We start from the raw sequence: 20,593 nt of genomic DNA on the forward strand, positions 1-20,593 counted from the left end.
TTTTCAGAGCTGCAAGGCTGTCGGTGCTCAGCTGAAAGGGCGAGTCCTGACGTTCTTGAGAGTGAGGGGGAAGGAGGAGGGGGCTGGGCCTGGGCTGGGCCAGCGCCCTAGGAGGAGGGAGGGAGTAGAGCCGGAGGAGGGGCCTCTTTTTCCTCCTTTTCCTCTGCTGTCATTACATATTTTCAACTTAAATCAGAACCAAGCCCAGCTGCCTGGTGAGCAAGACAGACTGGAGAGGCTCTTTACTTTGGACAGAATCTCTAAACTGCTGCTGCTGCTTTTTTTTTTTCCCCCTGTAAAGAAAAAATTGATTTTTCTTGCCTTTTTTTTTTTTAAAGCAAGAACAGAATTTAATGGGGTTTTTAAAAATGTCACCTCTTTGAAATAGAGTTGTCTTCCCTTTTTTCCCCTCTTTTCCTGACAAAGTCCGTTCTGGATTTTTACTGCCTGCCTTGGTTTTTCCCCCACGTGCATCGGCCGTTATGCTCAGCCAGTTCACTCTTTATTTTTCTACTGGAGTTATCGCCAGTGATGGAAATGGCGCGTGCTTCTCTTTCAGTCAAGATCTGCATAAAAGTATAGCATCAGGAGGCATTTATTGTTTGTATTATGAATTATAAATTCATCGTCCCAGTGCTTTGAAGTTGCCAGAAAGTTCTCGCTCAGTTCACAGAAGTGGATTCTGCTTGGTTTCTTTCATATTCCTTTGTGGACCCTTTGAGGGTGTTACCTAGAGAGGCGCCTGGAAGGCACCGACCCGGCTCCTCCAGCGCACCGTGGGAACCTGGGCACTCTGGGCTGGCGCCAGCACGCTGGACCCCCAAGTTCCCAGTGGGCACCTCTCCTGTGCTTTGTTTCCTCTCGCCTGCACTTGGTCAAAATGTATGAACGGCACAAGAGGCGCTACAGCCTCTGTGACATCTCCAAGGTGGACAGGGCTGTGGACGTGGTGCTGCTGAAGGTAAGGGGCTGCACCTGACACCCCCACACTCTCCGGCTCTTTTCTCTCTCGAATTCGATAGCAGGGCTCCAGGCCACCTGCACTGGGAGAAGGGCTGAGGCGTATCTGCGAGCGTGACAGGGTGAGGGATTGGGTTGGTGATTTTCTAAAGGAAGAGCTGAACAAAAACTGTGGGACTTGAGAATCGGCATTGAGCCACTTGCTGTTTAAGTGTCACTTTACAGTCTTTAAAATGCGTTCTTATGATCAGGAGAACCTCACATGCTTGAAAACCTCACAGGGCGAAATTCATCTCCAGAGTCCCTCTGCTGCGGTGGCCTTGTCGTCCCCGCCCACTCACCGCCCACCCCAGCCCCCGTCTGTCTGGGTAACAGTCTCTCTCCTGCTGCCTCTGTGTCTCAGTCTGTCTTTTGTCTGAGCCTTTTCAGTTGCCTCTGTTGTTCACAGCTGTTCAGGAGAAAGGTAGACACCATTTATTTCCTTTGGAAGTTTCTCCAATCAATCTATGTATTAACGTGACAAGGTGGTCCTTCAGGCTCCATCTGAGTGGTTTTCAGGTCTGGCCCAGGACTCTGTTGATGGCTGTGTTTGTTTGTGTTCTCGGTGTTAGGTGACTAGGCAGGATGCGGGCGGAGACGCAGGATAGCTAATTGCTCACAGAAGGCCTCCTTGAACCTAAAATTAGTAATAGCTCCTCCAGTCATAAGGTGGGAGTCTAGGAATCTTGGATGACTGAGGGAGTGCTTTTTGGAAGTTTAGCAGTTTTCTGGCAAAAGCAGGGGAAACTGGAAGCCGACCAAGCGCTGCAGAGATGCCAGAAAGAGCCTCAGTACTTGACCTTGGGAGCGCATGGAGCCGGGGCAGTGTAGGCGGCATGGCGGTGCGTTGCCCCGGTCCACGCAGTGGTGGAACTGCTGTTCTGCTTTATCAGGTCTGTGTATTACTTGAGATTCCCTAAAGTTTGTCGTTGGCCCCTGAGGCCAAAAAATGGGCCCCGAAGGCTGGACCCAAGAGCCAGAGAATAGCACGTTGGATGAAGGGCCTGGCCCAGGAGCTGGGATTTGTGGGGAAGTGGTGTCATTGTCCCTCTGTCATCACTAATCAGATGGTGGTTTGCCTTGCCTGGCCTCACCTGAGAGCGGTTGGCAACTTGGCATTTCGAACTCCTTCCAAGATAGTATTCATTTTAGTTCCTCTGAAATGGGATATCCGTTTTGAAATAACACTGTTCTGAAATGTTTGTCCTCATATAGTAGGAGAGCCACGCTTTTAGGACCTTTCTAAGCTTGACTATGATTTTACGTGTCTGGAGGAAAAGGAAAAGAGGGAGGGGAGACAAAATCTCAGTCCAGGTATCACGAGGAACAGCATACATTTATAAACGCCGCAGTGCGCAGCACGCCGTGCCTGCCGGGGTGGGAAAGCCTTCAGAGGGGCAGAGCCGGATCGCGCCTCGCCTGGGACCTTCGGGCGGCAGCTGTGCCCTCTTTTCACGTGAAGAGCGTGAGGGCTCTGTGGACCATGGCGAGGTGTGGAGACCACCTGAGCGACAAAGATGTGATCTTTCTCACAAGGCCACGGCTCATGGAGGATGTAATTCATTTTTTTTTTTTAGATGAATCTTTGTTTGTTCCAAACAGCCTACTACATAATAAACAATTTTCAGTAGAGAAAACCTCACTCCTCGGACAACAGGCTTTTTTTTTTACAAATAAGTATACCCAAGGAGTCCAGAAAACCACCATTTCCAGTATTGAATCCTTATTAATGACCTCGCTGATGTCGGGCATAGTGCTCAGTCCAGGGGACCCGTGGTTCTTTAAAATCTTCCTATCACTTAAGGACAGGCAATAAATAGAGAAATAAAGTACACTTTACTGTAAGTGGTTGGAGAGAAATAAGCAGCGAGCTGTACAGGAAATAACGGGAAGACCTATTTTAGATAAAATCTTTCTCAAGTGCTGACATTTAAAAATACTGATCTCTAGAGGATAAGAATGTGCCCGCCCTCCCAAGGGAAAGAACAGCAGCAAAGGCAAGGCCCTGAGGTAGGAACGAGCTGACCGAGCCACTGGGACGGCGCGTCTTGAGCAAATGGGGAGGAGAAGAGAAGGCTGGATGCAGAGATGGGACCTAGAAAAGCAGAGTGTCCACAGCCAGGGCGAGGAGTTGGCTTTGTCTGGACACACTACTCCTCGGTTTATGTTTATACGGGACCCCTCTGGCAGCGTGGGAATCCGTTAGGCTGCCATTATGGTCGTCCAGGCATGAGTAAATGGTTTTGTGGTCTGAAGTGTGGAGAAGTGGATGGACATGAGATACAGGCGTCAAAGTACATTCCCAGGCTCATTTTACAGATGGAAAAGTAGGCTGTGATAGTCAGCAGTTTCCGTAGCTCTGACGTAGTAGCTGATAGGCTGCAGCCCCAGATCTGATCGTTTTCAAAGTCCATGTATTTTCTTGCTGTCCTAGACCTTTTCTTTGAGTTGACCACTTCCTTTTAGTGCTTTAATATGTATATCCGTTTTTATTATACATACAAGTGTATTTTTTCTCTATCTTAGACTTTTTATGTTTATGAAAAAGCCTTAGAAGTTAATCACTTTCTCAGTGAAGGAATTTCTTCTCTAAAACTTTGGACAGGTGCACAGTCTCTTAAAATTTCAGTTTGTCGCACAATGTGTAGCGGGTTTTCCCTACAATTCTTTTTTAAAAATTATTCACAAGTTTTCTCCTATTATCTTTTCATTTTGAATTTCAGTATCTTTAATCAGTGTCTTTCCAGACTAATAGTATTGGATATATTTGCCACTTCAGTTCTCATGTATATGTTCTCACTCTTCTTTGATTGGTAGAAGTTTGCTTTTTATACTAAAGAGTTTGTAATTTTTTCACACGCTCACTAAATATGTCTAAGCTCTCAGCGCAAGGTCCCTACTTCATATTTAATACTCAATGAGTATTTGTGAATTGAATGAGTTGCTCTTTTAAGATTTGTATGTCTGGATTCAGAAACATCATGCAGTAGTAGAAACTGTGTTCAATGTGCTGATGAGGGTGATATAGGATCACAGCGGGGAAGCCTGGCAGTACTCACAGGATTGAGGTTTTGAACCTGTCGCTTCGGTATTCCACGTTGACAACCCCGGCCCCTCCCACTGGCATCCTGCTAACCCACTGAAGGTCAGCTTCGAAATCCCTGTCATGTGGTATGTACCCACAGTTTTGTGGCTTGTTCTGCATTCTGATGGGTTCCCTTTGTCAGGTCTGTACGTCTAATTTCATGGCAGCGTCCTGCATCCGGGCCTTAAGATTTTCCTGAGGCCACATACATTGGTCTTTATCTTCAGATCAGCTCTTGCTTCACATTATCAACCCTCAACAGCCCCCACATCTCGCCTCCTTTCTGATATTTTTTCTAAGGAAGAACACATAAGTTGATCACGCTCCTTGTCGCCCACCCCTCCATCCCCCAAGTGCACACACAGACATTCCTCTTCCTCGCTGTCTGACTTGGTTACCCTCTCCTAATGCATTGTATGTATGGCCTTTGGCTCTTAGCATAGTAAGTGGTTGGTAATGATGAATCACATGCTCAAATGGGATATGGAAGCATTTTGTCAGCCTGCTTCCCTCCGCACCCTTCAGTGAGCCAGGATTGACCCCCCCAAGCTGGTGAGTGAGAAGAGCTCTCGCCGAATGCATTAGGTGACTCACAGTAAGAGTTGCTGAGAGCATTCTCAACACAAGAGGAATAGCAAGGCTCAGAAACTTGGTAAAACTAGTATGCCGAAAAGAAAAGGGTCAGAATCTAGGATTAACTGCTGATTTAAACTGATTTTACGGTCCAGGGGCCGTTTCTTTATCATTTGGGGTTCTTGGTTCCTCATGTTACTCATGACTTGTTCAGAGCATATTTTGTAGCTAGTAATTCAGAGTATCAGATTTAGTGGTTAAAAGATTTGCAACCATGTTTTTCTGTGCACAAAAGGGAAGCATTTACAGAGGAGGACCACCCCCACGCCCACGCCTGTCCCCCTAATTCAGGAAGTTTGGGCAGGCCAGGCCACGTGACCTCATTCCCTAAAGAGCAGAAGGAGTAGCTAGTCTTGAACTTCATTGCTAATTTCCAGAGAGAGATACATCTTGGAAAAGTTTGCTTGCTCTTAGAGACTTCCACATTGTATCCAAAGATAAGGAGGCTGAGGACTGAAGACAGCCACACTGTGTGCTCAGTTACAGCCTGATTCTCTGAAATGACTTTGACTCAAATGTTGGCTTTCGTGTCCGGATGGTGGGTTTTTGCTTCCTTTTGTTCTGCCTTGGAACTCTGGCTGGATCCCCTGAGACAGTTGCGGAGGAAGTAAATACGGGCAATGGCTGGGAAGGCTGGGTGTAACCATGAGCTGTATTATTAGGATGTTCGGATATAAACAGGAGCAGAAACACTGCCAAAAACAAAAGGCAGATCCCTCTGCGCTGCAACTATGTACAACTCTATTTTCAGACTGATGGGAACACAACGTGGGTGTGGTTTATAGAATCACAAGGGGTCCCAGGGAATGAAAAATGATATTGGGGCAGGGGCGGGGGAGGGGGCTGGCGTTCCTTCTGAGGCAGCTTCTCTTGTCCCATGTGGCACATGCAGTGTAGCTGGCAATGTTGAATACCTGTGGGGTCCATGAACTACTTGTCACAGAGGTACTGTGAACAAAAGACTAACTTCGTTTTTTGGCTAAAAATTCATGAATGTGGTCAGAGCCAGAAAGCCTATTTTGGTAACTTATCCCTCCAAAAGATGTGGATATTTAATGGCAGAGTTTCTGTTTTCCTCATTTTGAGCTACTTGCTACACAAAATTTGTGAATCATCTTGAACTATTCTCTCTATTAACCCTCCAGTCGTTTGCCAATCCTGTGTTTGCCTAATAGCTCAAAGACTCCCATCAGGGCAAAATCTGGATAGAGGGGCTCATACTTACCATTTCTGTTTTCCTCTTAAAACTCAACTTATCAGCGGCCTCAGCACTATTATTTCTTCCTAACTGGGCAGTCAGAATGTTTAGCCAAGCCTGGTCTCAGAGCTGGCTAAGATGCGTGTTGATGGTACAAAGAACCAGCTTCTTCATCAATGTAGAAACCTCAGTGTTACGGGTCTGTTGGGAAGAAGACTAACCTGAGGGCAGGTGTGTTACCACTTCCGTACTCAGGACCCTTCTTTTTCTCCCCTCAGTGTATACGTCTCTGGGCTTTTTATGCCTTTCCGAAGCATCTAAGGAAAAGGCCTCTAAATTGGGTTAGAATGATATGTGGTCAAGTTGTTCCTGATGTTCCTGTTACCTTTTCAGTGCCTATGGGATCTTTAATAATGTCCCCCTTTAATTTCTGATACTGGTAATTTGTATCTTTTGTTCTTGGTCAGTCTAGCTAGAGTTTTACTGATATCATTGATCTTTTCAAGGAAACCACCTTTTGATTTTATGATTTTACTGTTTCTCTGTTTTCCATTGCATTCATTTCTGCTCTTTGTTGTTTTTTTAGCCCTGTCTGCTGCTGGTTAATTTGTTCCCTTTTCTGGTTGTTTTTTTTTTTTTTTTTTTTAAATTTATTTTTAGAGAGAGAAGGGAGGGAGAAAGAGAGGGACAGAAAAGCATCCATTGGTTGCCTGTCTCGTACATGGCCTGACTGGGGACCAAACCCGCACCCCAGGCATGAGCGCTGACATGGGATTGAACCAGTGATCTTTGGCTTTGTGGGATGGCGCCCAGCCAACCGAGCCACACTGGTCAGGGCTCTGGTTGCTTAACATGGTAATTGATACTATTGCTTTCAGATCTTTTTTTCTAATACAGGTATTTAATATTATAAATTTTGCTTTAAGCACTGTTTTAGCCTTATCTCAAATTTAATGATAATGTTTAATTTTTTTCAGTTCAAAAATATTTTCTAATATTTAACTAATATCTAATGTTTCCTTAAGATTTCTTCTTCGGTCATGGAATTGTTAGGGTTTTGTTTTGTTTTTTTTAATTTAAATATTTGGCTCTTTTTCCAGATATCTTTTTGGTTTTGATTTCTAAAAAATTAGCACTGTTTAAGCTGAAGAGGATGCTTTATATGCTTTTAACCCTCAAATTTGAGGCTCATTTTATGCGACAGAATATGGTCTCTCTTTCATGTGCACTTGAAAAGAATGTGTATTCCATTATTGTTGGGTAAACTGTTCTATTTGTGTTTGTTAGATCAAATTGGTTGGTAATATTTTTCAAGTTTTCTATGTCCTTACTGACTTTGTGTCTACTTGTTCTATCAATTACTGAGAGAAGACTGTTAAAAATCTCTAATGATAACTTCTAAAAATATGTTAAATGTAATAAAAATTACTTTTATATGCCTAAATGTTATCAAAAGTCTCCTAAAAGCATTAATTGCCAGCCGCCTTAATTGTATTGCGAAAAAGTATTTTTTCTTAAAATAATTTTACCCACTTTTCAATAAAGTTTTAAAGAAAAAGACAGGAGTGATGGTATAGTAGCTACACGTGCCGTGGCTGGGAGATCACCCCCTGTCATTTCACTGTCTGACACTCAGCCGGTTTCTCTTTTTCTTCAGATAAACCGAGAAAGCTGGTGCGCGATAGAGCCGTGTCCGGATGCGCCACCCCTCTTGACTCCCACGCGGGGCCCAGGTGAGCAGGTTTCCAGCTTCCAGTTTGCCCAGGCACCCGGGTGCAGGATGTTCATGGTCTAGGGCTGCAGTCTCACTCTAATACGAGGCTGTTGGACTCCGGGAGCTGTCTTGTCTTAGCCTGGTGTGCGATCCACCAGAGGAATGGGTGTCTGTGGGTTGGGTTCGTAGGCACTTGGTCTCACAATTGACGGTGAGCACGTGTAGTTACCTAAATTAGTAGGAAGTCCTCACAAGGAGCGCTGACCTATTAATTCATCTGTGAAGGCGTTTGTGTGTGCACATATGGTAAAATGGTCTTAATCTGGTAAAACTATAAATACGTACTGTTAAGAACTAGTGGCTCCCAATTTTGGCTGCACACTGGAAGTATTCTCGACAGGGTTGGGCGGTGAGGGCGGGTTTGAGCGGAAAGGTCAGGGGATCAGGAGATACAAAGGTATAGCTGCGGCGTACGGGGCTGCAGCGCGCAGTGCAGGGACCGCAGTCAGGATCGCAGGAACGCCGTGAGCTAGACTTCTGGGGGGCTGGGGGTGTGGCCTGGGCCACAAATTCCTTCAAAGCTCCTTTGGTTCCTCTCCTGTGCAGCCAGCCAGTAAGGACCATAAACTCTGGAAGGAGTGTCAGGAATTGCGTCTTTCCCTAAGTACCCACAAGGCCCTAGGAACAACAGAGGAGGGTAAAATGCTCTCAAGACCTTGCTTAGTCGTAACACAGCACGTGGCTGGTGGTCGGGTAGGTGTCCCAGCTGCCTACCAGGCTTAGTCACTAATTCACTGTGACGAAGTCATGTTCCCTCCTGTCTCCTGGCTCTGTTGTCTCTCATCTCCAAAGCTTTTCTCACGGGAGGGCGGGTGATGGGGAATGTTGCCTGAAAACCACAGTGATCAACTGCAAGTCCCATGCCTGTCTCTGCGGCTGCCTTGTGAACACTGTCTGTTTACATTCTGGCCTCTGAAGTCCAATATAGCCCCCCAAAAACTTGTTTCCCTTCCTAGATTTTAACTGCTTTAAAATTACTGAGAAAGTTCTTTTCTGGTCTTTCTGGAAATAGCTTAGCTGTGAATGTGCTGCAGTATTAAATTGAAAGACGAACTTCAAATTGTCTCTCTCCAGAGCGGTTTCTTACTGATTCTGAGCTCTTTGAGTTCACTCCGTGGGAAGTGCTGGAAACAAGTGTGAAACATGTTTTTCTCTACCTTTGCCACCCCTGGAGAAAGTGGTAAAAGGATACTAATAGCCGCAGTAAGTGTTTAGGGTCTCCGCAGATTACGATTGGCTCTGTTCACAGATTTAACTGAAACTTCCCCTTTCCAGCCCCCTGGAACTTTTTGCTTAAAAGTATCTACTTATTTTTTATTCCTTAAGCTGTCTGGGGCTTTTTCTCAAAGTGTAGTTACTCCCAGCCACCCAGGCAAGGTTGAATGAGATTGCCTCACAATGTGGATGCTCACAGGGTGTTTTTCCACGCATTGCAGTTTATTTTACTCATTAAAGAAGTGAATTTCTGAGCCCCTGAAACTTTCCCCAGGACATAATCTTGACTTCTGTTGATCCTTCCGTATGCCCAACCCTTTGGCGTTTTTAGAGCGATTCTTTCTAAACCTCCACATAACAAAGTCAAATATCTGGATTATGCTTCTGAACCTCAGATGTGAGTTTTTGTTTTTGTTTTTTACTTCAGGCATTGTTTTTTGTGAATTCTGGGCAGGTTTTCTTCTTTTACTTCTTGAATACAGCTCAGGTCAGCAAAAGTGTTAGGCCAAATGAAAGAATGTCTTTTAAAATTGCTTTGTATGTTTTTAAAATTTGGATAAAGAAATACAAGATTTCATTATGATTAGCATGGTTCAGCAAAGCCCAGTGAGTTTTGCTGGTATATTCCTACCCTTCCCCAACTATAATTTGTTTGCGTACCTATAATATTATACCTAAATGACTAGATAGCATCTTTAAAAGTACACGTTTTGCTAGCTGTTAAAAATCTAATAGCTGAGGACACAGAAGTTACTGACATTTTTATATGGGCCATAAAACAGTCCTGGCACACCTCAAGGCACTGTCCTTACCAGATGTGCGTGGAATCGTACGTCAGAGGTTAATGGAGCCTCAGCTTCGTTAGGCGTGTTTCTCGCACGCCTGCTGCATGCTGAGGGGCCAGTTCTGGCTTCTGTCTGCATAAATCATTTCTAACTGTCACTGCGACTGTTCCAGGGAGGTACTACTCATCCTCTCACGTCACTGGTATGGAAGTGGAGACCTAGGGGGTTAAATGACTTCTTGCCTAGGATCTTTCTGCTAATAGGTATCAGACCTGGATTTAAGTCACGTCAGCCTAAGTTTGAAGCCAACACCTATTCTTTATACCTTCATATGCCGCTCTCTTTTATTCATCAGGAAGAAAGGAAAGATTTTTATTAGTTTTGAAAACTTACCAACACGCGTGGGCTGGCCTGTAGGTTAGCTTTGCCTTTCGCCTCCCTCCTCCCTTTGTGGGTTTCACAAGGGTTTAAAGTCCTTCGCTTCACCCTTTTCCTGGTTTCCGTGATCCCCTGCTCCTCCCTGTCCCCACAGTCAGCATTCCGTTACACGGCAGACCCTTCCCCACACTTGGTCGGTGGGCCCTGTGGCGCTTGGATCTCTTTTCTGGGTGAGGCCTTCCTGCGAGGGCAGGGTCTGGATCTTCCCTGTGGTTTTTCCATCCGAATGTTTCGAGCTGGTGTGTTTTCCCGTCGGAATTTGGACGTGGTCTGTGAGCCTGCCAGCTGGACTGCCAGGCCGTGGTGCAGTTGCCGCGACAGCCCTTTCTGTCCTTGGCCAGCGCCCTGTTTTCCCCTCAGCCGCGGAGCGGAGCTTTTGATTTTTCCAAGTGTGGAAGAAGTAAAAGGATCACACGCAGCAGCCCCGCCTGAGGCGGCGCGTACGAGGAAATGGGCGTGGGGAGGACCCCCCGGGTGCCCGCGGTCTCCAGGTTGGTAGAGGTAGGGCTGCTCCCACTGAGGGCGCGCTCAGAAACCGTCCAGACACCAAGACTAGACTGAACGAAGGCCTTTTTTTTTCTTTGTCTGAAGCATTTCAGATCGATCCGTGGGCCCAGCCTCACTTCCCATGGCATCCTCTGTGTACTTCTGTGCTGAAATTGTCTCTTACTGTGTTCATTTCCACTGCAGATTGTAAACCTCCCCCCCAACACACACACACTAAACCCCTCTCTTTTGGACATTCCTGAGCACATAGTCAAATGCCTAACTAGCAGAAAAGGTGCCGCTGTTGACAGGCGATTCATGACCTATCCCAGTGCAGTGCCTCTTTGGTCTTCCTCTGAGATTCCTGGCTAATCCAGAGCAAATAGTTTTCCTAATGATCAGTTACTACTTAATTTAGGTAGGAACAGCGTCCCCTTCTCCTTGTTGCAGCGTGCATGTGAGCACGCACACACTTACTGTCCTAGTGGGCCCACCAAGAATGGAGAGAGACACTGGGGGTAATGTAGTCCCAGCTTCACTTCCCCTCCTTTTCAGAAATCTCTTGACACAGCCATTGAGCCTTTGCTGCAAACCCTCTGGTGACAGAACACTTGTTATTTATGAGGCTCAGCCAGCCCAGCAGCCCGGTTATAGTGACGCCCTGCGCCCTCCGGCCTGTGCGCTTTGTTCTGTCGGGGGAGCAGCAGCTCCTTGGACACATCTCCTTCCTGCTCCTGTAGCAGTAGGTGAACCGTGTTTCGTGTTCCCACCACTGTGCCCTCATTCCCATGCATGCACTTCTGTTTGAGTTTTAATTTAAGGGCTCTCTGGGAGCAGACACAGCCCTATGGGTGCAGTTCCGCTGTCACATGGCCGCAGACCTTTCCTCACTTTGGGTTTGGGTCTGTAACGGAGCCTGAAATGATGAGGGTTTTCTGTTTGCCAGTGACCTCCCTTGCCCCGCATCACATAGTAGCACATACACATTCGGTAAACGTGCACACACGTCCAAATCACACACAGGAATGCTCCTCAGCTGGAGATGTTTCACTTTTCTAAACTTCTTGAAGGGGTTTGATCTCGACCTGCTGTTGAGTTTCTTTGGGTTTTTGGGTTCATCATGTACAAGTGATTTTACCTCTGTTGCTGCCAGGTCACTTGTCCCTTTGTTTACAAAGTTCCTCGGAGAGAATGGGTGGAATACCTTTCTGATTTCAGTATATTAAACCTATAGAATTCCTGGACGCCCCAGTCTAATGTTTCTGTCAGAGCCCCCTCCATCCGGGACGGCAGTCCCTGTCCTAGTCGCTGAACTGGGAACAGAATTTAGATGACACATTTCCTCCTTCAGCATGTCATTCCCTGCTGTCAGGGGTATTCCGATACAAGAAATCAAGTAATTCTATTTCTGTCCTTACTCCTTCGAACCGGAGTTTAACGTCCTGATGTGTTCATTAGATGTGCTTCCCCTCTGTCTTTTATCTCAGTATTTTGATAAAGTAACAGGTTTCCAGAAACAGCTCAAAACAAATTGGCCATAAACCCTATCATATAGTTTCTGGTTTTGGTACCCAAAGAAATAAAATTTTCTGACTACCAGGAGGAGAAGATTACCATTTAAATACCTAAATATAAATGGAATCATGGTTCTAAATCATTGATCTTTCTGTACCTGTCTTTTACCTGACACACCCATGGTGGTTGTGTAGTAACTGTATCAGCCTCGCCTTAGAGCTCCAGAGTGGAAAGCTGCTAATTTGATTTGTATCCTGTACAGCTTCTTCATATCAGAAGGGGTGAGGGAGGGAGGTTGGTTAGTAGATTTAAAAGGTTGCTTGCTGGAATGAAGAGATTGTTGTTTTTTTTTTTTTTTAAGTATTTGTTGAATTAATTTTCTTTTTCAGAATGTGAGAACTTCCTGGATGTCGGGCTGGGCAGGGAGTGCGCCCCCAAACAAGGCGTCCTTAAAAGAGAATCTGGGAGTGATTCTGACCTCTTCCACTCGCCCAGTGAAGAAGTGGACAACATCGTCTTCTCTAAGGTAGCGTGTGTCACTCTGCCGGGAGCCGTGACCCCACCAGCCATACCGGGCTTCTCTCCGGTGCGTACGTGATCTTAGAGAAGTGCCAGTGCTCCCTCCAGAGACGGACGCTCCAGTTTCCAGGGTGTAGACACAGGCCTTGGCCTTTATTTTCTGCAGAATCATGGCTGGTTACACTCAAGTTTTGCCACTCACACTGAAGACTAAAGAAATGGAAGTGAATTAAATCAGATGACAATGAGTGCCTTTCAGTGGGCAGGAAGGACCACAGCTCAGACTGTATGATGTCATGTGTATAAACTAACCACAGAGTCATTTCTGATTAATGTGTTTAGGCGTGAAGCTCTCTGTTGAGCTTGGTGATGTCACGCTTCTTAATTGGAACTTTCTAGATCTCTGCTCGGGAGCCCCAGCTTTCTCGCCGGTGAATAAGCCAAGCACATCCACATGAATCACCTTGTGTTTTTTGTATAATTTGAGGCCCCTGTAGAGGCTAGGAGATGGGGGCGGTTTGCTCATGTTTGTACCTACTTACAGCGAGTTCTGCTTTGTTTCCTGAGAAAACTCGCCGGCTTTCCCACAGCAGGGTCAGCAGCGGTACTCAGTTCTCTGCCACAAGTGGGTGTCTTAGTAGGAGGGGGAAGAGGCAGGCGCATTGCGGCGGCTGTGGGAGCCGTTGTGTTAGTGCATGGTTACGTGGAAGGTTCCAAGGACCACGTGATGGTGCTGCGTCGCAAAGTCATGAGAGAAGAGTGGAGGCTTAGCGTTCTGGGTTCACTGGTATGTAAGTCTCTGTAAACGCACCTTCAAACACTTTTTCGTCCCAGTGGCTCCTGTGTCCATCTGACCTTCTCTGGCCCTTCTCCACCTTGTTCCTTTTCCTTGTGCTCATTATCTCCTGGAAATCCTTGGAAAGATTATGGAGCTTCAGGATGCCTGTCACCATTACTCATAGCAGACTGTGGCCTTGTTGACTCCAGGGATTCTGCAAAGTGAAAAATCCATGCACTGGGAAGCTGGATCCTTCTCTGAAGTTATTTAGGAAGAGGGACACCAATAGGATTTTTTTTTTTTTTTTTTTTTTTTTTTAAGTAACAGAACTTGGTGATTACCACTGTGATTTTGAGGTTTTCATTGTAAGGGCTTCTAAAATCTCCCCCCACCACCACCACCCCTAGGGGAATGCCGTTCTGGAGATATTCGGCCCTGAAAGTAATCAGTTTTTTGTCTGCGATAAATAGATTAGATAACATCTGTAAGTGCCAGCTTTAGGTTTGAATCATTGGTGTCATGGATACGCACATAAACTTTCGTTAAACATTTCTGCATGCCTGAAAATTTTCATAGTAAAAAGCTTTTTAGAAGTGAAAAAGTCTTCATTAAGAAACGCTTGCTGCCTCCTGAGCGCGTGCACAGAGCCTTGTCTCTGGGTGTTATCCTCTCTGCGCAGCGGCCATTATTTCCGCCCACAAATAGGAATGATCTTCCCAGCTCTGCAGGAACAGAATCTGCTGTATTTCACCTGCTTTTTCAAACCGCCAAAGGCATTTATGAGATTGTTCATATCAGTGGCCAGTGATAGATTTAGCAGTTTTTTTCTTCCCTTCAGGATGCCTAGAGACAATTTTGACTCCCCAGATTAAGTCTTACCTACATCTGGCACCGGCCTGCTGTGGGAAACCAGCCCGGTGGTGCACCCTCACCTCAATGTGCAGTCACCCAGATGCTCTGCCAGCCTCTCGAGGTGGGCCCGGCGGCTCTCCTCTTACTGGTTCCCCTCTCCTGAGGTTGGTGACGCAGTAAATGTTTTCTCTAGCATTATTATAACCAAGGGTTTACACATGAAAGGAAAAGGAGAGACAGACTGATGTTTACAAAGCACTTCCTATATAGCAGGCACTGAACTGGATTTTCGACATGTGTCATCTCGTTTGTGCTCCCGGCAACCCTGTAAGGAGGGTGTTGTCATCCTCCTTGTACTCCTGAGGATATCTGTTCATTCGCTATTGTTTTGCTTTCGATCTCCCGACACACCGCTTTATAGCCAGTGGCATAGAGAAGCCTAGCAGTGGCAGACGTGCCATCAGCAGCTTCCCTAGAAGCCTTTCTTGGTGGTCTTCCACGCGTGTGCTGCGCAACGTCGGACTGCCCCCAGGTTTCGACCCTGGCGCCAGCCTCTTCTCCCTTCTCTGAGGTGCAGTCTGTAGGAAAGCCGTTGCGGCAGACTCCCTTTAATGTGAGCCACGGGTGGTGCGGGAGGCCACTTCCTGCAGCCATGGCTGTGACTGGCTCTCCAGAGGCCCCTTTACAACAGCCTGCAATATTGGTCCCGAGCTTTTTGCCTTAACCTGGTGTTTCCATTCAGTCTGTGTCCTGGTAAATACTATGAGTTTTTGGTGAGTCTTATGAGCTTCATGTTTATTCTTATGGATATGGGCTGGTTTGTAAGATCTCAGCGCATACCATTTAGATTTTGTTTTTAAAATGAAAAGAGATCCTGAGATTCTCTTCACAGTAAGAAAGTATGATCATAAAATACACGACCTGGCCCACCCTGGCATCCAAAAGGCTAATTGAAGCCCATAGAAAATACTAAAAGGTGCTGCCTCTTTTCCCAAAGAGAAAATAAAGCCCTTTCGCCTTGTTATTTTTTTTCCTCCAAGTTATAAGACGTATCCACGGTCGATTAGGAAAATCAAAGGAACTCCTTTCTAAGATGTTGAACTTGAAAGGAGTATCTTTTCTTTCATGCTATGGTTTGCTCTCAGCTGCTTGATCACCAAGCCAAAAATTTACCTTTTCACTTTTAACCTTTGGGGGATAAAAGTACACTTTCAAATCCAAAATAAAATAATCACTTATGCACTCGTATTAAAATTATATAGTAGTATTAAAATTTCAGAACTGTAAAACAGAGATAATGCTTGCTATCAGACACTTGAGATTCTTACAGAAATATTGCACTTAAGCGATTGGCACATAGTAGGCATTGAAAACATGAGCTGTTATTTTCCAAGGCACGTGTGCCTTCTGCGAATAATCACAGATAACAGTTTATAAATATTTGATGAATAAATGAATGAAAATTTAAAAACAAGTATTTTGCCAATAGTAAGCATGATTCCTTCAGGCGTGATAGCTGTATTATATTTGTGTGTATATAATGTTTACACCTCTCTGTATACATATGTATCTATACAGGGTCACTCTGGCTAAGAAAACCAATCTGGCCTTTTATTCGGCGCTCACCCTCCCCCAACATTTTTTTCAGTAAATTCTGAAACACACAGAAAGGTTAGAATTGTGCAGTGAACACCCTCCACCTAGATTCTACAACTAACTTCTTGCTCTGTTTGCTTTATTATAACTGCGTAGATACGCAGTTATACATCCTTCTTTCTACCCACCAATCTATCTGACTTCTTTGATGCATTTCAAATATGTTACAGGTATGAATACACTTCATCCCTAAACACTTAAAATTCATTATGTTTGTAGGATTTTTGTTTTTTTGTAAAATTTACACACAATGAAATGGAGAGTTTCAAGGGAACCATTTGATGACTTTCCCTGCAGCTTTACTGAATTATAATTGACAAATAAAAATCGTACACATAAGGTGTACAATGTGCTGTGTTCGTGTACGTGTGCAATGAGAAACGATCGCCACAATCAGGCCAGCCCACCCGCCTGTCACTTCGCCTGATGGCCCTTTTTGTGTGTGTGGTGAGAACACTTGAGACTGGCTCCCAGGAGATTGCAAGTTCACAACACTGTTACTAACTGTAGTCTCTGTGCTGTGCATTATGTCTCCAGAACTTACTCATCTCATAACTGAAAGTTTGTTCCCTTTGACGTTGCCCCGTTTCCCCCGCCCTCCAGCCACCCTTCTACTCTCTGTTACTATGATTTTTGACACTTTTAGATTCCACATACAGGTAAGATCTTAGAGCCTTTGTCTTTCTGTGTCTGGCTTATTTCGCTTGGCACGATGCCTGCCAGGTCCATCCATTTTATTGCAAGTGGCAGGATTTCCTTCTTTTCTTAAGGCTAACAGTTCCTTAATCTAGTCGTCTGTAGACGCATACTTAGGATGTTTCCATATCTTGGCTGCTGTGAAGAATGCTATGAACATGGGAGTGCAGGTGTCCCTTCAAGGTAGCCACGTTATCTCCGCCGGCTGTGTACCCAGGGTCAGGTGTGTGTGGACACACACAGCTAGTGTTACAGCCGGTGGCCCAAGTGTAATTCCCTTCATTTCAGTTGGTGGCATTGACTGAAAGCACTGACCTGTATTAGATTTTTTTCCCTCTGTAAGAAAATGAAAGTCAGTGCACTTCTAGCCGCCGCCCAGTCAGGAATAACAGAGGCTCCCTCCTGGTCCCGCTTTCCAACGGCTGTTCTTTCTCCCCACGGCAGCCCGAGGAGGAGCAGTCCGTCTGTGACATCACTGGATCCAGTTCTTCCACCGATGACACGGCTTCCCTGGACCGACATTCGTCCCATGGCAGTGATGTGTCCCTCCCCCAGCTGCCGAGTGTGAGCAGGTCCAGAGACCAGCCGCCCCGCGATGGCTTCCACAGCCCCGGGGCGGGAGCCGAGGGCCGGGAGAGTGAGAGTGAGCCCGCGGGCGTGGGTGAGATGGAAGAGGAGGAGATGGACAGCATCACCGAGGTGCCCGCGAGCTGCTCTGTGCTGCGGAGCTCTATGCGCTCCCTGTCCCCTTTCCGGAGGCACAGCTGGGGTCCTGGCAAGAACGCAGCCAGTGATGGAGAAATGAACCACCGGAGGTGAGATGCCAGGCTGTGTGTTTAGTCTGTCTGTCTGCTTGCTCTTGAGAAGTGTCTGATTTGGGGTTATCGTTGGTAACAGATTTGAGGAAGCACTGTGGTATAGAAGAGCAGAATAGCCTTTGGGACCAGGAAAGACCCTGTTGAAGCTTTAGACCTGTCTGCGTAGACATCCTTGGGCAAACTATTGGACCCCTCTGAGCTTTAATTTTCTCATCTGTAAAATACCCGCCTTTCAGAGTATTTGTAATAAATATTACAAGTGAAATATGTCAGTCACATAGAAATTGTTTAATAAACGGCAACATGTATTCAGGCTAGGTTTGTTAATGGAATTCATAGATTACAAAATATTGGAAGGAATGCTGTGACAGTTTTAAATTAAAAAATAAACATGAAATCTTATAGTTGAACACATCTAGGTTTTGAAAGTGCTTCACAGGAATTGCCCTCTCTTTCTAATGCAGAAAGTTTTGACAAAGTCTGGATTATGAGCATACCCTCAACATTACCAGAGTCATGGCACGTCATTCAGTTATTGGTGCTTTTCCATGTGTCATCCAGTGTTTGGGGGCTTTGGTGGGCATGACCCAGCCGTAGACCTTCCGACCTTCAGTTGGGAGGCGGTCTGTAGGAAGAGAGGTGGGATTGGTTCCTGGCCATTGGCTTGTCCAGGTGAATTCAAGCACCTGGTTTTCGCTCTGAAGAACAAGCACCATGATGCCTGCTGTGCGCACAAAGGTGTGCTTACTCCAGAGCCCTTTCTTCATGGCAGAGGGAGCGCGTGGGGGAGGCTGACAGTTGTTCTAAAACACTTCACATAAACAGCATCACTGAAGCAATTACTGTTCTTCTTTAAAAAAAATTGTTGACCTCCTCATAGTATTTTGGTTCCGATTTCATAGTTATAAGTACATGTAACTTGATGATACTACTTATTCTTTTATTCAACCAATATACATCATGCATCTTCCACATGTCAGACATTTCTGTGTTCTGGATACGCAGAGGTGAATGAGACAATGTTCCTGCCTTCATGGAGCTCAGAGGAATACCTTCCATTTTCCTCATTTGCTCCTCTTTTCAGACTCCTTTAACAACACGTTTTCTCATGTGCCTGAGCCAGGCAGTATCACCCCCATTTTTGCAGGTGGGACTGGGGCACATAGTCTGTCTCTCCTGCCCAAAGTCAGTCAGATCCTGGTTTCCGATCTCCTAGTCAAGTACCCTCTGTGATTCCATATTTATTACTTACTGTCAGGTGGAGTCCGGAATACTTGCCTTAAAAAGAAGGCCTTGCTTTATCTGCTGGGTAGTTTTTGTTTGCATTGGACTACCTAGATTATTTAAAAAGCAATTTCTAAAAGCTTTTTATTTTCAGCTTTGTTCATGCTGGAATTTTTTTTTTTTTTAAAGCATTCACACCAATGGACACAATAAAGATATGGGGAATGATCCTTGCAGCAGGGCATTCTTATCTTAGATAGTAACGCTGTCAAGAAACAAGGGTTTATTTTCTCTATCAGCCATTTTTCTTTTAACCCACTATGGACCCCTTTGCCATGACCTTCATTTCAGAGCCAGATGGGGTTTTATGGGTCATTTGGCTCAGATGAGGAAATTGAAGTTCAGATTAAATGATTTGCCCAGGATTACACAGTGCTCTTGTGACCGAACTAAGACTGGAACCCTATCATCTAAGTTACTTACATTTTCAGCGCGTCACTGTCATGGCGGCTCCTGCTGGGGTTCAGCTCTAAGGATTACCCAGCACCACTGCCGTAAGGCCTCTGGGGACAATGGATGGAGAGTCAGCTATCCCTTAGTCTGTCTAATTCTTAAGTGTTACCTGCATATGGTGTCAGCTGAAATTTCAAGCATTAAGAAAACTCTTTAAAAGTTTTGGATGGCCTTCCTTTCTCCTTATCCTTTTACTTTTATAATTTAGAAAACCTGGTTCCTTGCCATCTGATTAACTGTACTATTTCTCTTTGGGGATTGTGTCTCTCCCCAGTGTGATGTCTGCATGTTTCATGCGTTTGTATCCATTTTGTTTCACCTGGACACTGACCTCTTCCACCATTCATTTTCAGTTCAATGCGAGTTCTTGGGGATGTTGTCAGGAGACCTCCCATTCATAGGAGAAGGTACAGAGTTCACTAACTTGTTGGACTAACCATGTTGCCTCTGAGCATATACTAACAAGCATCTCATTATTCTGCTTATTCCATGATTAAACAGCTGTTCTCAAATAATGGTACATCTGCTTCAAGCAAATAAAATATAAGTACTTAGTTGCTGACTGTCCATTCCCTGTGAAATGGTTTCTTGAATTGGAGGTTTTGATGACAGGGTCTCCCCAGCTTTCTCCAGAAGAGCCGGAAGAAATGTTTATGTTGTGCCTTTATAATGGGCCCGAGGGAGGACTTTGTCTTGCTTTCCCAGAAAAAGTGGGGTGCAGAAGCAGCAGGAATACTTGTGCGCTTTGCACACAGGCCTTGAAATGTTTCCCGCCCGTTCTTTAAGACGATGTGCTGAAGGCCTTTATTCCTGGGCCACTGGTCGTGTCCTTTCCGTGGCTGATGCAGTCGCCCCTGAAAGCCAGGGGCGTCGGCTGGCCTCTCAGGCCGTGTCGCTGCCCAGTGCCGGCACTGTTTTTTCTTAGGTAAAATTTTGAAGCTAAAAATGAGCGATAAGCTGGAAAGTCATTTCTACTTAAAAAGACTGATTTGCTTTAAATTTTTCAAAGGCCAAGCTCTGTTTTTTTTGTGCAGGAGTCTTCAGTGACCTTTTCTACCATTGCCTGGAAAAACATTTACAAATCCAAAAATGATTGTTCGAGCACTGTTAGCTTCTCATATTAGGAGACCCTTAGGAAGAGGTATTTTTAACATTAGCTGAAGGTGTTTGTTGAGAAGCCAGTGAGTAGTGATCTTTTCCATTGTGCCTTTGAAGGGGCTGCTTCCTTTAATTCCAGAGTTAAGTGCCTGGCTCTCCACCGAAGCTGTTTTATATGAACCTATTGAAACCATGCACTTATAGACCCTGGAAGATGGTGAGTGGCTGGACGCAGGCCGAGCCAGCCTATAGACGCAGCTGTCCTGGCCCCTCCAGGGACAGTTTCACCCGTAATCCTGTTCCGTAGGGAG

The 20,593-nt window shown here is 45.5% G+C and overlaps 1 protein-coding gene across 11 annotated transcripts in view; it reads left to right on the forward strand.

Annotated features, from left to right (window-relative positions):
* Positions 1-20,593, forward strand: part of AKAP13 (A-kinase anchoring protein 13) — a 219,017-nt gene that overhangs the window by 137,608 nt on the left and 60,816 nt on the right. For 8 of the 11 annotated variants that reach the window (XM_054585240.1, XM_054585250.1, XM_054585258.1 and 5 more), the window contains 4 exons: positions 7,573-7,648; positions 12,518-12,654; positions 17,074-17,444; positions 19,538-19,591. In XM_054585240.1, the coding sequence (XP_054441215.1) occupies positions 7,573-7,648; positions 12,518-12,654; positions 17,074-17,444; positions 19,538-19,591 (638 nt within the window). Of the gene's footprint in view, positions 1-324; positions 962-7,572; positions 7,649-12,517; positions 12,655-17,073; positions 17,445-19,537; positions 19,592-20,593 lie in introns of those variants that run through there. The other 3 variants (XM_054585288.1, XM_054585295.1, XM_054585270.1) reach the window with 3 other exon arrangements.

The sequence above is a fragment of the Pteronotus mesoamericanus genome, unplaced genomic scaffold (genome assembly GCF_021234165.1).
Source record: "Pteronotus mesoamericanus isolate MK-2021 breed Mesoamerican mustached bat unplaced genomic scaffold, CSHL_Meso_final contig_1205, whole genome shotgun sequence".
Lineage (NCBI taxonomy): Eukaryota > Metazoa > Chordata > Mammalia > Chiroptera > Mormoopidae > Pteronotus > Pteronotus mesoamericanus.